General features: G+C 43.8%; 1 protein-coding gene and 1 non-coding gene across 2 annotated transcripts in view; both read right to left on the bottom strand.

The window, feature by feature from the left end:
* Positions 1 to 349: 349 nt before the first annotated feature.
* Positions 350 to 13887, bottom strand: part of LOC110493428 (RNA-binding protein 20) — a 72034-nt gene continuing 58496 nt past the window's right edge. Inside the window, exons 7-14 of the mRNA XM_036942591.1 lie at positions 9086 to 9232; positions 7335 to 7466; positions 7127 to 7206; positions 6228 to 6954; positions 5131 to 6121; positions 4860 to 4961; positions 3674 to 3795; positions 350 to 2074 (exon numbers count right to left, since the gene is read on the bottom strand). Of these exons, the coding sequence (XP_036798486.1) occupies positions 2006 to 2074; positions 3674 to 3795; positions 4860 to 4961; positions 5131 to 6121; positions 6228 to 6954; positions 7127 to 7206; positions 7335 to 7466; positions 9086 to 9232 (2370 nt within the window). The 3' untranslated portion in view covers positions 350 to 2005. The remainder of the gene's footprint in view (positions 2075 to 3673; positions 3796 to 4859; positions 4962 to 5130; positions 6122 to 6227; positions 6955 to 7126; positions 7207 to 7334; positions 7467 to 9085; positions 9233 to 13887) is intronic.
* Positions 8445 to 8578, bottom strand: LOC118938614. Its single transcript, XR_005035821.1, has one exon. It is a non-coding gene; the product is annotated as a small nucleolar RNA SNORA18 (small nucleolar RNA).

Below are 13887 nucleotides of genomic sequence, written 5' to 3'. Positions count from 1 at the left end.
AAGTAGCAGTTTTTCTCATCCTTAAGGATTTTATTTATGCACGTAGTGTTTTACTGTGTTTTGCTTTCCAAATTGTCTAATAAACTAAACTCATTATTTTGCATCCCATTATTCAATGTGAGAAAATAGAGAAAATAGCTAAATTGGCAACACACACACTACAGGAGGTTGGTGGCACCTTCATTGAGGAGGACGGGCTCGTGGTAATGGCTGGAGTGGAATAGGTGGAATGGCATGAAATACCTCAAATGCATGTTTTCCATGTGTTTGTTGTCATTCCATCTGTGCCGTTCCAGCCATTATTATGAGCCGTCCTCCCCTCAGCCTCCGCCACTGATACACAAACAGCTTTCTCTCTTAACATTTTTATTCAAATGATTTCATCAGAAAATAACCATAAGAAAAGTTCAACAAAATCTTAAACACAATCTTAAAACTTGGAGCAACATTCACAGTGTAGAAAACAGAGAGAGAGAGAGAGAGCAAGTTTCAAACCCTGCCTCGACAATATATTATCCTGACTTAAAATCACACTTAATTTAACTCTTAACACTTAATTTAACTCTTAAATAACACACATGGTCCAGTTCAAGTTTCTCTACAGTTTAAAGGCACTGTATAAATTATTTAGACATTTGCAAAATATTGAACCTGATTGTGACAAACTTTACAATTCACAAAGTTGTCAAAGTATTTTTAAATTAAATCAAATATGGGACAAAACACAATAGAAGAAAACCTGAAGGAAACGTGTGGCGATACTTTAGCAAAACTGTATCTCCATTTAAAGGAAAATTCCACACATAAATTATTTGTAGGTATTTGTTTCATTCGTCAATTGTTGATATCGTCCCAAAATGTTCTGCTTGTCAGAATTTCGGGACTAAAGCATATACAGCACTTAACATTTCAAGATATGTAACTTTCAAAATTGATGCAAAATGCATCATTACAGGGATGATTTCTGTATTTTGAAAGTTCCATATCTTTCAGACTGATATGTCTTTGTCCATGTCTGTCGGGAACCGTATTCCATTTTGTCTCAATGAACAGACACAGTAGGTATAACAAGTGTAGGCCTTCATATCCTCCAGTTATACACAAAAACACTGTGTAATGAAATATACATTCAAAATTAAAATATCCGAATTAAACCAACCTGAGGATTACTTCTAAACTGCTACATCTAACAATGGCAGACATGTTCCAAGGCACTTTGCATCTAAAAACACACTATGTAATATCCCTAACACTTTACTGACTAAAATGAAAAGTTAAACCAAATGATTAAAGTACTATTTGGAGTACAGCTACATGGAACAACATGGAACCAGAACCAGGACAAATACTAATATGGATGACTTTCAGTTCACTATATCACAGAGTCTGACTTCTACAATAATGACTAGAAAGAAGGCTGTGTTTATTCCCGCGATGAAAAACAAACACATTTATTCTCTACTGCAAATAAATCAAAGGGAGAAAGATAGATAAATATCTTTTTAACACAAATCTTTGGTGACCGGTTTTCATTTTCACAAACGTAGTACATTAACACTGGATCCTTTTTAAACTACAGTATTGTTTATACTATGTACAGAATCAAACATATTGCTATATTGTAAATAGCCTCGTTATTGTTATTTTGTTGCGTTACTATTTCCTTTAGAAAAATTTGTCTTTCTTTTTAACTCTGCATGGTTGGGAATGGGCTCGTAAGTCAGCATTTCACCGTAATATGTATTACTGTATATGGCACATGTGACCAATAACATTTCATTTGATTGGTAGCAATGAGTTTTAGTCCAATCAATTCTCAGAGAATCGCTCTTCTCTAACGGGTCCAGTGCATGTCACCGTGTGACTTCCATCCGATATGTCATTTATTCATGTCTCTTTCGTTGAGTAGTCCTTGGCAAGCTCAGGTCACTCAGTCTGTAGCACACACGCAACGCTGTCCACCATCTCAACTTGACAGTACCGAATGATGAGTATAGGTCAGAGGTCACTCTGTAGCTGAGGGGTCAGTTAGTGCACCAAGTAGACTCTCCTCTGCCAGCTGAGACAGGTACTTCTGTGAAGGGCACAAATATAAAAGTTAGCTTTGTGTACGTAGTTGTCGAGTTCCCCTTTAAGTGGGATATTCAACTGCCTTCAAATACTTAGACGATAACACGGCTATCTGCGTTTCACCCTTATTTCACCCTTATTTTAACTCCATCCGACTTCCTGTGAATTTTAAAATAAGGAGACCCGATTTATCTGTATTGAGTTTCTTATGCATATTCCGCTATAGAAACTCCTCAGACAGAGCTACTGCTGTTTGACACAATAGTGAAGGAGGGAGACCTCAGAGAGTGGAATGTTCTGAGAGAGAGGCAGGTGCTTCCTGAACAGACATTAACCTGTCTAGTTTCTACATTCACTGTATTTCCCCAGTCCTGTTAAAGGCCAAAACCATCATCAGCAGCCCGCTCTCTGCTAAGCGGGTAGCAGCAGGGAGCCCCCACACACACAATCACACACACAAAACCCCTCAGCTTTTGACAGACAGCGCAACTGTTCTTGAGGGTTTTTAACCCTCGCAATGTAATCCATCAAATGTGAAGGAATCTTTTCCCCTTCTGGCTGCTTTCAGCTGTGCAGCTTTGTGTGTGTGTGTGTGTGTGTGTGTGTGTGTGTGTGTGTGTGTGTGTGTGTGTGTGTGTGTGTGTGTGTGTGTGCCTGGATGGGCATTGGGCACTAATAGGTAACCTAATACAACTCCCAGTACTCAACACTGTGAGGGGGCCTTCCTGTAGTCAATGGGCTGCCCCTTCCACTGCCTGTTCACAGCCGCACAGAAATACCCTGGCCTGCTGAACCAAGAGCCTGTTGGGAATGAACCTTCAGAATGTTATTACTGTACTTGAAGAGCACAATGGGTCTAACAAATGTAGGACTTTCTATCCGCTAGTTAGTCTACACGTTGCCTGTGCACAAAGGAGGTCCCCAGGAAGGACTAGAGCAGCTGGGCCCATTGGAAGGGAGCCTTTAGGAATTAAAGTCATGGATAGACTCCCATGGGTGCCACACTAACACCCTCTACTCTACTCACTCATCGAAAGTCTCCTTTTCTGACACCCCACTGTAGGGGGACCCCCCCCCCCCCCCCATGGTGGAGAGGGGAAAAAGCTTTGGATTGTGCTGCCAGTTTTGACGTGTGTGTGTGTGTAATAGAGATAGTGAGTGACTGATCTCTGTATCTCGTGTTCTGTCCCATGGTTGGGTAACATGTGCCACACTGGAACTCAACTCTAAAGACATTTTTCTGAACTTTGGTCTCACAATGATGTCACTGAGTTTCCAAGCTTTCCCTGTAATAACTAATACATATGTTCATGGCTCTTCTGCAAGGGGTAGTGTAAGTTAACGATGGAGAGGGTTAGTGTTTCCTGCTATCAAAATTGTCATCATCGTCGTCGTTCATCCCCTTCCTCCTCCTAACCCGGGCGACGCTAGGCCAATTGTGCGTCGCCCCACGGACCTCCCGGTCGCGGCCGGTTACGACAGAGCCTGGGCGCGAACCCAGAGTCTCTGATGGCACAGCTGGCGCTGCAGTACAGCGCCCTTAACCACTGCGCCACCTGGGAGGCCTGAATGACCTATGTTAATAGTAAATGTGTTGCTGTACCTGAAGATTCCTGTAGTGGACAGTACTACGACAGTGAGAGGTCTTGGCTGTCTCCTCGCTGGTGTAGAACAGGCCACACAGCTTACAGTAGAACCCTGTACTGGGCACGATGAACTCCACCCCTAGAACAACAACACACCAATCAGAAAACTGCTAATACACCTTTAGAACAGCACAAACCAATCAGAGAACAGAACATGTACCCCTACAGCAGCCGCAGACCAATTATAGAAGAGAATCCCCCGACCATACAACAGCATCAGACCAATCAGAACACAGCCCATGTACCTCTAGAACTCATATTAAAAGTTGTTACAAATGTGATTAGATTGTTACTACACAAGGACTAGAGTAACGTAATGTAGTGTTACCAATGTAACTGATTGGCTAGAGAGGTTACCAGGGCCAACTCACGGGTCTGAAACAGACACGTTTTCAAAGGCAGCTAGGAGGAAAGTCAGTGGGGCAGCATGGCCCCTCTCCCCCTCATCAGTAGCCTTGTTGTCAGTGTGACAGAGTGAGGTGGTTAACTCTTCAAGCTGATCTAGATCAGCTGCACTGTCACTGTCACTGTCTCTCTCATGGGAGAACACAACACAACACTGCAGCCAGACACTACTCAATTGTGAATCTATCTCAGCCATGCTATCAATGACCGTAGCATTTGGCTGTGAAACACACACACACACACGGTGCACATACACTGACACACACCCACGTACACACACACACACAGCATACGCACACACACACCCACGTACACACACACACAGCATACGCACACACACACACACACACACACATACACACACACACACACACAGTGCACATACACACACTCGAAGGCCATCATAGTCCACTCATGTGTAACGTTCACCAGCGAGGCACAGTAGGTCATGTGTTGTGTGTGCCTATGTCATGCCAGGCCTAAATAAACACATCTCAGGGGTGCGTTTAACACCTTGCTCTCAACAAGTGGCCAGCTGAAGCAACCACATGTGCTCTTTCACTCCAGGCACAGATGGCATTGGTATAACAGGTTGTTGATTAATAATCATATTATATTCAATAAGCATTATTTGTCCCCAAGGCCAAGGGGCAATTTTTACTGGGCTTAAAATGACATTGCAGATCGCATACATACAACAACAATACTTCATGTAAATAAAAGTCATTTGGTTCTTACCCAGAGGGATGCTGTGTTCACTGATAATCTTCTCCTGCCCTCTAGAAGGTGAGGGAGCCCCTATGTCTATCAGGTTTATAGGATGTGTTGAATTCTGGATGACTGTAAATGAGAAGTGAACATAAGTTACCTATAAAATCTAGAAGAATAACATCTGTACAATAATAAACAGGAAACATGGATGACGATTCAGAATCCTGATACTGGCTTATTTGATCAGGAAGTCAAATTCTGGACATATTATTTCATAGTGAGAGCAAATGTTCTGTACCTCTAGGAGTCTCATTCTTGTGCTGCTGTATGTCTGGCTTCATGACTGTTACTTCCCTCCCCACATCCTCCATCTTGTGTATTACATCCTGGGTCTTGCTGCTTTCACACGCGCCAGCGTGATTGGTTAGCGCCAGCTCCTGCGTCGGCGCTCCACTCTTCAGTACTTCAGCTTCCAAACACGTCTCTTCCAGGGCTGCCTTGAACTCCGGGTTGGGGAAATCATCCAGATCTGAACTGAGCTGTTCTGAGGCTACTGGGATGGGTGGCTGTGACTGTGGCAGTGACAGTGGCTGTGGCTGTGGCAGTGGCTGTGGCAGTGGCTGTGGCTGTGACTGTGACTGTGGCAGTGACTGTGACTGTGGCTGTGGCAGTGACTGTGGTTGTGGCTGTGACTGTGGCTGTGGCTGTGGCAGTGACTGCTGCTGTGGTTGTGGCAGTGACTGTGACTGTGGCTGTGGTTGTTGCTGTGGCTGTGACTGTGGCTGTGGCAGTGGCAGTGGCTGTGGCTGTGGCTGTGGCTGTGGCAGTGACTGGTCTGTGGGGCTGGGGTTTGTGCTAATCTCCCCATCTTTCTGCTCTGTAGGTATAGGATCCACCACCCCACCTACCCCACCTCCTCTACCCAACTCAGTATCCTCTCTCTGGGCTAACTCCTTCTCAGAGCAGGGCCTGGGACTGGGGGTGGAGGTTGATCGTGGAGCCTCCCCCTCTTCCTCCTCCTCCTCCGTAGGATCCTTGTGGAGGTCTGAGGCTGACACGTCCTCGTCATCCTGCAGCTCAGGGAGGTCCGGTTCGATGATGGAGTCGTCCTCTCCTACCTCGTCCACTGTGACCAGCTCCTCCATGTTCTTGGGGTACCAGCACTCACCCTCTGTGTCGTCCCCACTCTCCCACTCCTCCACCTCGCTGTCTTTTTCTCTCTCATGCTTGCTACTTCGTTGAGGAGAAACAGACTTCTCTTTGGATCGCTGATCCTCAGCGGTTTCTCCCTGTAATGATACGGCATTTGTTTGTTGATAAGATATACTGTACATGTCCAACTTCTGATTTACGTATTAATCTTACTTACTAATAAAAATAAATCCTATCACTTACGTTATTTTCAGTAATCTCTATTTCCGGTTTCTCCGTCCCGTGTCTCATGGTGGGTTTCTTGCTCCTTCCCCATGTCGGGGAGCCTCCTCTCTGTCTTCTGTCTTCTCCTGTCCTGGTGGGTAGAGACTCCTCTCCCAGATCTGACTCTGAGTGTCTGGATCTGTGGTAGTCCCCTCCATCCCTCCTCTTTGACTTGACTCTCCCCTCCTCATGTCTCTGGTACTGTGGCCTCAGGGGCTTCTCTGACTTATACACATGCTGTGTTTTGTAGGAGTCCTCATCCATGTTCCTGTACGGAGGGAAGGGGGGCATCCCCTGAGGGCTACACCTCGGGTGGGGGTACCAATCTCCCCCCCTGTTCCCCCCCCTCATCCCCTCCCCTCTTCCTCCTCCTCTTTCGTCCGCTGATCTGGGACTGATCCGGTCTCGGTCGGAGGGTTTCAGGTATGGCCTGTTCCGTCGATCCTGCATCCTCCCGTTCAGCCTATCGTCATCCACTGTACCTCCGTTCCTCCATGGCACCTCCTCCCTTTCCCTCTCTCGTTCTCTGTCCTCGTCCCCCTTTCTCATGTGTTTGGCGGTCCAGGAGCCCCGTTCCGGGCCTCCTCGGCAGGGTGCCCCCTGCGGGCTGTGGGCTGAACTACAGGAGGTAAAGCTGGGGCTGTGGGAGCGAGGGCTCAGAGAGCGGCTGATGGGACTACGGGACCGCGCTCTCTCTGGCATGTAGCTGGGAGGAAATAATATAATTAAAATGCAGTTTGTAGTCAGGAAGTAGTGTTGGATAATTTCATCCATTATTTGTCGTTTTGTAGATCGATCGTACATAGACAATCGCATATTACAACAAAAAATTGCCGCTAAGAACATGTACAAGGAAAGAATGAAACAAGTCGCCTTACTGATCAGTCTCCTGCATCTCGTCCCTTTCCCTCAGGGAGTTGATATCCTGGATGATTGAATCAACGTCTTTCCCTGGTTTCTGTATGAACAGAGCGTTTCACACCATAACATGATACTGTACTGTAGATTCAGTACACAGTTGGTGTGAGCTAATTAAAAACTGTAATAAACATTTCAACACCACATTGTCAACCCAATACAACTCACCTTGAGCTGAAGCTCCTTGTATCTCTTGGACATCCTGATCAGTAGTTTCTGATCGTTGATCATGGCTGGAGTCAGCTGGTAGTATTGAACCATAGCCTGGGCCGCCTCAATGTACGCCATCTCCACAAACGCCTGTGGGGTGAAGAGGAAGAGGAGGAGGAGGAGGAATAAAACTTTATTGATCCATTTTCCCTTAGAGTCCAAGAAAATGTGTCTTACATTTTACCCCAAGCCCTTCTAAAGGCATGCAAACACAGGGTATTCACAGTGCAGGCTAACACACCCCATGCAGATTTTAGGGCGTAAGTGCCTTGCTCAAGGGCACAATGGCAGTTGAGTGTAGTGAGAGAAAGACACCAATGTTAGACATCTGTTTCTGACAGTTTAACGTCCTTTTTTTCAAATAACATTTTTGCAATAACATATGTCAAACAAGGTGCGAGCAAATCTTCTATATCCCAGCCAGGTTATCATATTTCATGGGCATCATAAATCAAAAAGACAGTTACAATCTGCTCAGATACATTTCTGGGTAACCAACACCCATGATTTTAGTGTAGTCGAGCCCCTTGACTGTGATGTGGGTGACATTAATGAGTCATTTTAATACAGTGTCTGATAAATGAAATTCTAGAGACTGAGTGAGACATCATGTTCTGTGATAAAATGGTTGGATGGACCATAGGGAAAAAAAGACATCATTATCACATTACAACAGAAAATGGTCCATGAACCCGTAGGAAAAGGCATCTTATCATATTACAAGATAATATGAAGTGGAAACAATTAATCTGGTCTATAGCAACACAGGGGTATTGGTCCATAGCAACACAGGGGTATTTAAAGACATTAGAGAACTGCTCCAGTTGTCAAGGGCATTAACCCTTTTCTCCCAACAAATATATGTGACTAATATTGTGACTAGACTCCACAGTAGAGCAGTAGACATTTTTGAGGGGGAAAATGGTGTATCTGGTCCATAGCAACCAAGGATTATTTCAAGACATTTGCAAAGGGGCACACGTCCTTTGGTTTCCGTTTCTCCATGGCAGTTATTTGTTCATTGAAGTGTGACTTGACTCCCTAGTGGAGCTGTATACATTAGTGAGTATTTGTTCTGCAGTGATATCCCACAGGGCTAATGGCAGTAGCTGTGAGGGTAAAGCGAAACCACAGGTTTGTTCTTTGAGGCATTTCCAACGACTAGGGCTCATTGTGAGGAGTCTGTCGGGATAGGCCTCAGTCGTTAAGTTAATCGTTAAATTCATATTTTAATTATCATCAGGTAAGACCAAAAATGAGCTCACTTTTTGGCCATTCTGGGACTGGAGTTGTGTACTTGTGTTTGGAGTTGTGTACTTGTGTTTGGAGTTGTGTGGTTGTGTTTGGAGTTGTGTACTTGTGTTTGGAGTTGTGTGGTTGTGTTTGGAGTTTTGTGCTTGTGTTTGGAGTTGTGTGGTTGTGTTTGGAGTTGTGTGCTTGTGTTTGGAGTTGTGTACTTGTGTTTGGAGTTGTGTGGTTGTGTTTGGAGTTGTCTACTTGTGTTTGGAGTTGTGTGGTTGTGTTTGGAGTTGTGTGCTTGTGTTTGGAGTTGTGTACTTGTGTTTGGAGTTGTGTAATTGTGTTTGGAGTTGTGTAATTGTGTTTGGAGTTGTGTACTTGTGTTTGGAGTTGTGTACTTGTGTTTGGAGTTGTGTGGTTGTGTTTGGAGTTGTACACTCATGTTTTAAGAGAATAACATTGTGCTGTACCTGGTGGGTAGAGCGCATGAGGATGTAGTTGGTGACTTTCCCGAAGGGCAGTCCCAGGTTGATGACATCATTCTCTGTGCAGCTGCCCTCGGGGAGGTTGCAGATGTGGACGACCCGTCCTGTGATTGATTTCCTGGGTGGAAATGTCTAAAATAAAGAGAAATAAGACAAATGCATCAGTATGTTTATTACTGTTAAAACATCATACGATTCGTGTAATATTTCACTGTACTACATGTATTATTTACACTAGTAAGTCTGATTAAAATAATCAATTACAGGTATGCTCTTATCTAAAATTACAAATATGAAAAAACATGTCCGCTTTTAAGAAAACAGCACAATGATCTGAGAAATTATCATACAGAAATGCAGTCCATTCTAGGCTGTTGCTGTCTTCTTCCCTCTTTTTGGAAGACTTTTAAGGTCAATGAAAATATGTGACCCTACTTCAGACACAGACTGTAGACCTGGACTAGACTGGACTAGACTGTGGGGAACTATTTCCTCTCTAATGTCGAAGCACTTCAACATTATCACTCACACTCAGCAACAGAATGTGATGTATCCCTCCACTCTTAGAGCGTATCCCTCCACCTCAGTGGCTCTGCTATAAATAGATCCCTGGTGAAGCGACACAGTCGCCGTGACAGCGTGACAATGATAATGAGAGCTTTCTCGCTTGGATTTGGGAACATGTCTGCTGACCAGGTACAGACATACATAGCACACACACACACAAATACCCAGACATCCCAGTCATCTTTGTCACTAATCCCTCTGGATTGCCAAGTATAGCAACCCCCACTGCTCCTCTCCCCCCACCTCCTCCCTACCTCCCCCCCTCTCCCTCCCTCTCGGAGTGGTGTAACTTACACCCAGGGGCAGCACTCAGCTCTGAGGTAAAAACCATTGGCCTCTCGTCTGACTGACTAATGGCCAACAAAGTAAGTGAATGAAGAGGGCGTCAACACTGTTCCCTAATAGCTACGACACCAGATGTAATGGGAATCAGCATCATGGGTCAACCTATGGAATATATCAACCACTGTGTTCAGTTGATACAGCACTGGATATACATACATATGGTACTGTACACTACTCAGACATTTAATGTTCACTTACGGGAAGATGTTCAACATATCTTTATTTTTTATGGATCTGTAATCTTTAATTCTGCATTGTTGGAAGAGGACCCGTAACTAAGTATTTCGCTGTTAGACTACACCTGTTGTTTACAAAGAATGTGACAAATACGATTTGATTTGATTTGTATTTGGGAATTCCAGGCCAGACCGGGATCGTTCCTAACCCTAACTTTCACCTTCAGATCACTTCAAAGGAAAATGTGTTTATGTGTCACATAAAACAGCACTGACAGACAGTCCCTGACAGCCGGGGGTTTGGGTGACCATGACATTACCCAGGATGGTCATAAGTCCCTCCATGTTCTCCCCTAACCTCTGCCCTCTCTACTGTACAATATGCCAGTTTGTGCTGGATTTCTTCAGATCAGACTTATAAGAACAACAACACTGCAGCCTATCAGACCTGATCTGTCCTTAACCATGACATTACCCCAGAGACGGGATGCCCAGCAAGCCTGACAGACAGTCCCCCTCTTACCTCTACCCTTTGTCCTCTCTGCCTTCTGTAAAATGTCCGGTAGTGCTGGATTTCTTACGAAAAAATTCCCTTTACATGTAAGAACAACACTGTAGCCTGACTAGGGTTGCAAAGGGAGGGTATATTAGTGGTAACTTTCTAAGTTTACCAGTACACGACCTGAATTTTGGTAACTTTCAAGGCATTTATGGGATTTTATAGTGGTCTTTTTTGTGTGGCGTTATCGCATGTAAAATATATAAATGAATAAAATAAGATGATTTTAAAACAGAGAAATAGAATGACAAAGCTGTACAACATGCTAAATATAAACCATCAACTTAGTGAACAGCGTTGGTGTTAAATATGAGCATTTCAGCATGAAGTCTCCTTCATTTATTTTTACACACAGTTGTTTATTTTACGATGCCAATATGTCTTTGTTGTAAATGTTCTGGCGCCAAACTCGTGGCAGCAAAAAAGTCAATAGTTGGAAGAGTTGTAGAGTTAATTGAAAATAATGCCATTGTTGATTAGAAGCTTTTTTCATTAATTAGGCAATTTTCTCTTGAAACTGGACAATATGGATACATATATAAAAAATGACTACTTTAAGAAATAGTTCTTAAAGTATAAATTACCAAAGTTACCATAGATTGCCACAGATTACCTGTTAATTACCAAAATTACTGAAAGTTCTGTTAACTTTTGTAAATTACCGGTAGTTTTGCAACTCAAGCCTGACGGGCCTAAACTGTCCTTAATCATGATACTACCCAGAGAACCATGATTCTACCCCAGGGACGGGCCGCCCAGCCTGCCTGACAGACAGGCACACATGTGGGACAGTCTGGGATCTGATTCTCCTGGGTCTGGGCCTGAGTCAGTAACAGTAGCCAGGGCCAGCAATGGTGTTGTTGTTATAAGGAACTTGTACAGAGGAAATCTAGCACCAACAGATGTTTTACAAGAGGTAGAGAGGACAGGGGGAGAGAGATATTGAAGTACTGATGTTGCTCTGTTTTTAAAGTTTCCTTTCGCTGCCGCTGCCACGAACCCCCCCCCCCCCGTAACGTCCCTGATCCCTGATGCAAGTTTGAGTAATGCACATCGATCTTCTGTAAACTAACTTAATTGTCTTGTTAAGAAAATATAATGTGCATTGTGCTTGATGGTCCCTATACACCCCAGGTCACAGGCTAAAATGGGGGAACTCTTACCAGCGTATCTGTATAGCTACCTATTTCCAAATAAGGAACACTGCTACATTTGAATAGTAGACAGAAAACTAGACTATACTAGTAGATGTGATGAGTTGGGAAAGTTGTGCCAAAAGAACATTGCTACTATGCTGCTACCCTATAATCCTCCCCTCAACCCAATATTAGAACCAAGATGTTACACCCCAAGATTAGAACCAAAATGTTACACTACAAGATTAGAACCAAGATGGTACACCCCAAGATTAGAACCAACATGTTACACCCCAAGATTAGAACCAAAATGGTGCACCCCAAGATTAGAACCAAGATGTTAGACCCCAAGATTAGAACCAAGATGTTACACCACAAAATTACAACCAAGATGGTACACCCCAACATTAGAACCAAGATGTTACACACCAAGATTAGAACCAAGATGTTACACACCAAGATTAGAACCAAGATGTTACACCACAAAATTACAACCAAGATGGTACACCCCAACATTAGAACCAAGATGTTACACACCAAGATTAGAACCAAGATGTTACACCCCAAGATTAGAACCAAGATGTTACACCCCAAGATTAGAACCAAGATGTTACAACCAAAGATTAGTATTCAGTTTGTGAAAAGAACATTGCTACTGTGCTGCTCATCCCATAAAACCTAAGATTAGAAGCAAAATGTTACACCCCAAGATTAGTAGGTAGTTTATGTGAAGAACATTGCTACTGTGCTGCTATACCCTAGACTAATCCGCTATCCCCAATGTTAATCTATCCAAAGCCCTGATTGCCTACAGGGTTAAATAACTGTCGTTTAACTGCCCCTGGCCTGCCACCTGATTTTAACGGTTTCAGATGTGAGAGTGATAATTCTATTAGCGGCTCTGTGCCAACTACCACTAAACTAAGCTAGCTATCTAGCTAGCGCGCACACACACACACACACACACACACACACACACACACACACACACACACACACGAAAGGTCACAGCAGCCCAGTCAGTAAACAGCTACAAAAATAGACAGCAACAGGCTGTTAATGTCCTTGAGGTGAAAGAGGGAAGAAGAGTCTTGCCACCGGCCCGACCGGTCGTCGGGGTTGTATCAGTCAGAGTGTTTGCCTTGTAAATATGTGGTCCAGCGATCTGGACACTTGTTCATGCTTTTACATCCTTAGGATCCATAAATTGAGGGTCAAACAGTGTCTGTTTCTGGGCTTGGGGAAGATGTTGACACTTCTAAATCACAGATCTTGGATCAGATTACCCTAGTCATAAACCATTAGGAGGATGAATGTCTGACCTTGTATCACTGGTTAAGGGCTAGACCTCTTCATACTTTTATACAGCCTGAGCCTTACCCCTGACTTGAGGGTCATACAGTGTAAATGTTCTTGGGCTGTGGAAAGATGTCAACGCTTCTTAACCTTTATTTAACTAGGCAAGTCAGTTAAGAACAAATTCTTATTTTCAATGATGGCCTAGGAACAGTGGGTTAACTGCCTTGTTCAGGGGCAGAAAGACAGATTTTTTTACCTTGTCAGCTCGGGGATTCGATCTAGCAACCTTTCGGGTTACTGGCCCAGCGCTCTAACCACTAGGCTACCTACAGTAGCAATGACATTACCCCTTGCTTCAATTTGAACTATTTAGAATGGTGTAACAAAAAAAAAGCCTGACATTGTATCAGTGGTTAAAGACAATTTCTTTACTATAAATCTATGTATTGTAGTGTATTGCAGACCAAAAGGAACCACTGGTCCTTACGTTGACATGGGACATTGTTAGTGTGTGTATGACTCATTTAGCTGATCTACAACAGCTGTGGATGGACTGGAGTGTTGCTGTTGATTCGTGTGTGGAGGTTGACAACGGCAGATGATTTATACATCTCGTAAACGTGATTGGGTTTACTGGGGTACAGTGAGCTGCATTTCTGTTGGGAGATTGTATTACAAATCACACACTATCTGACCTTCAGATCT

This window comes from Oncorhynchus mykiss, chromosome 13, assembly GCF_013265735.2.
Source record: "Oncorhynchus mykiss isolate Arlee chromosome 13, USDA_OmykA_1.1, whole genome shotgun sequence".
Classification (NCBI taxonomy): Eukaryota; Metazoa; Chordata; class Actinopteri; order Salmoniformes; family Salmonidae; genus Oncorhynchus; species Oncorhynchus mykiss.
Note: the sequence above shows the minus strand (reverse complement) of the source record. Positions and strands in the feature narration are given on the sequence as shown.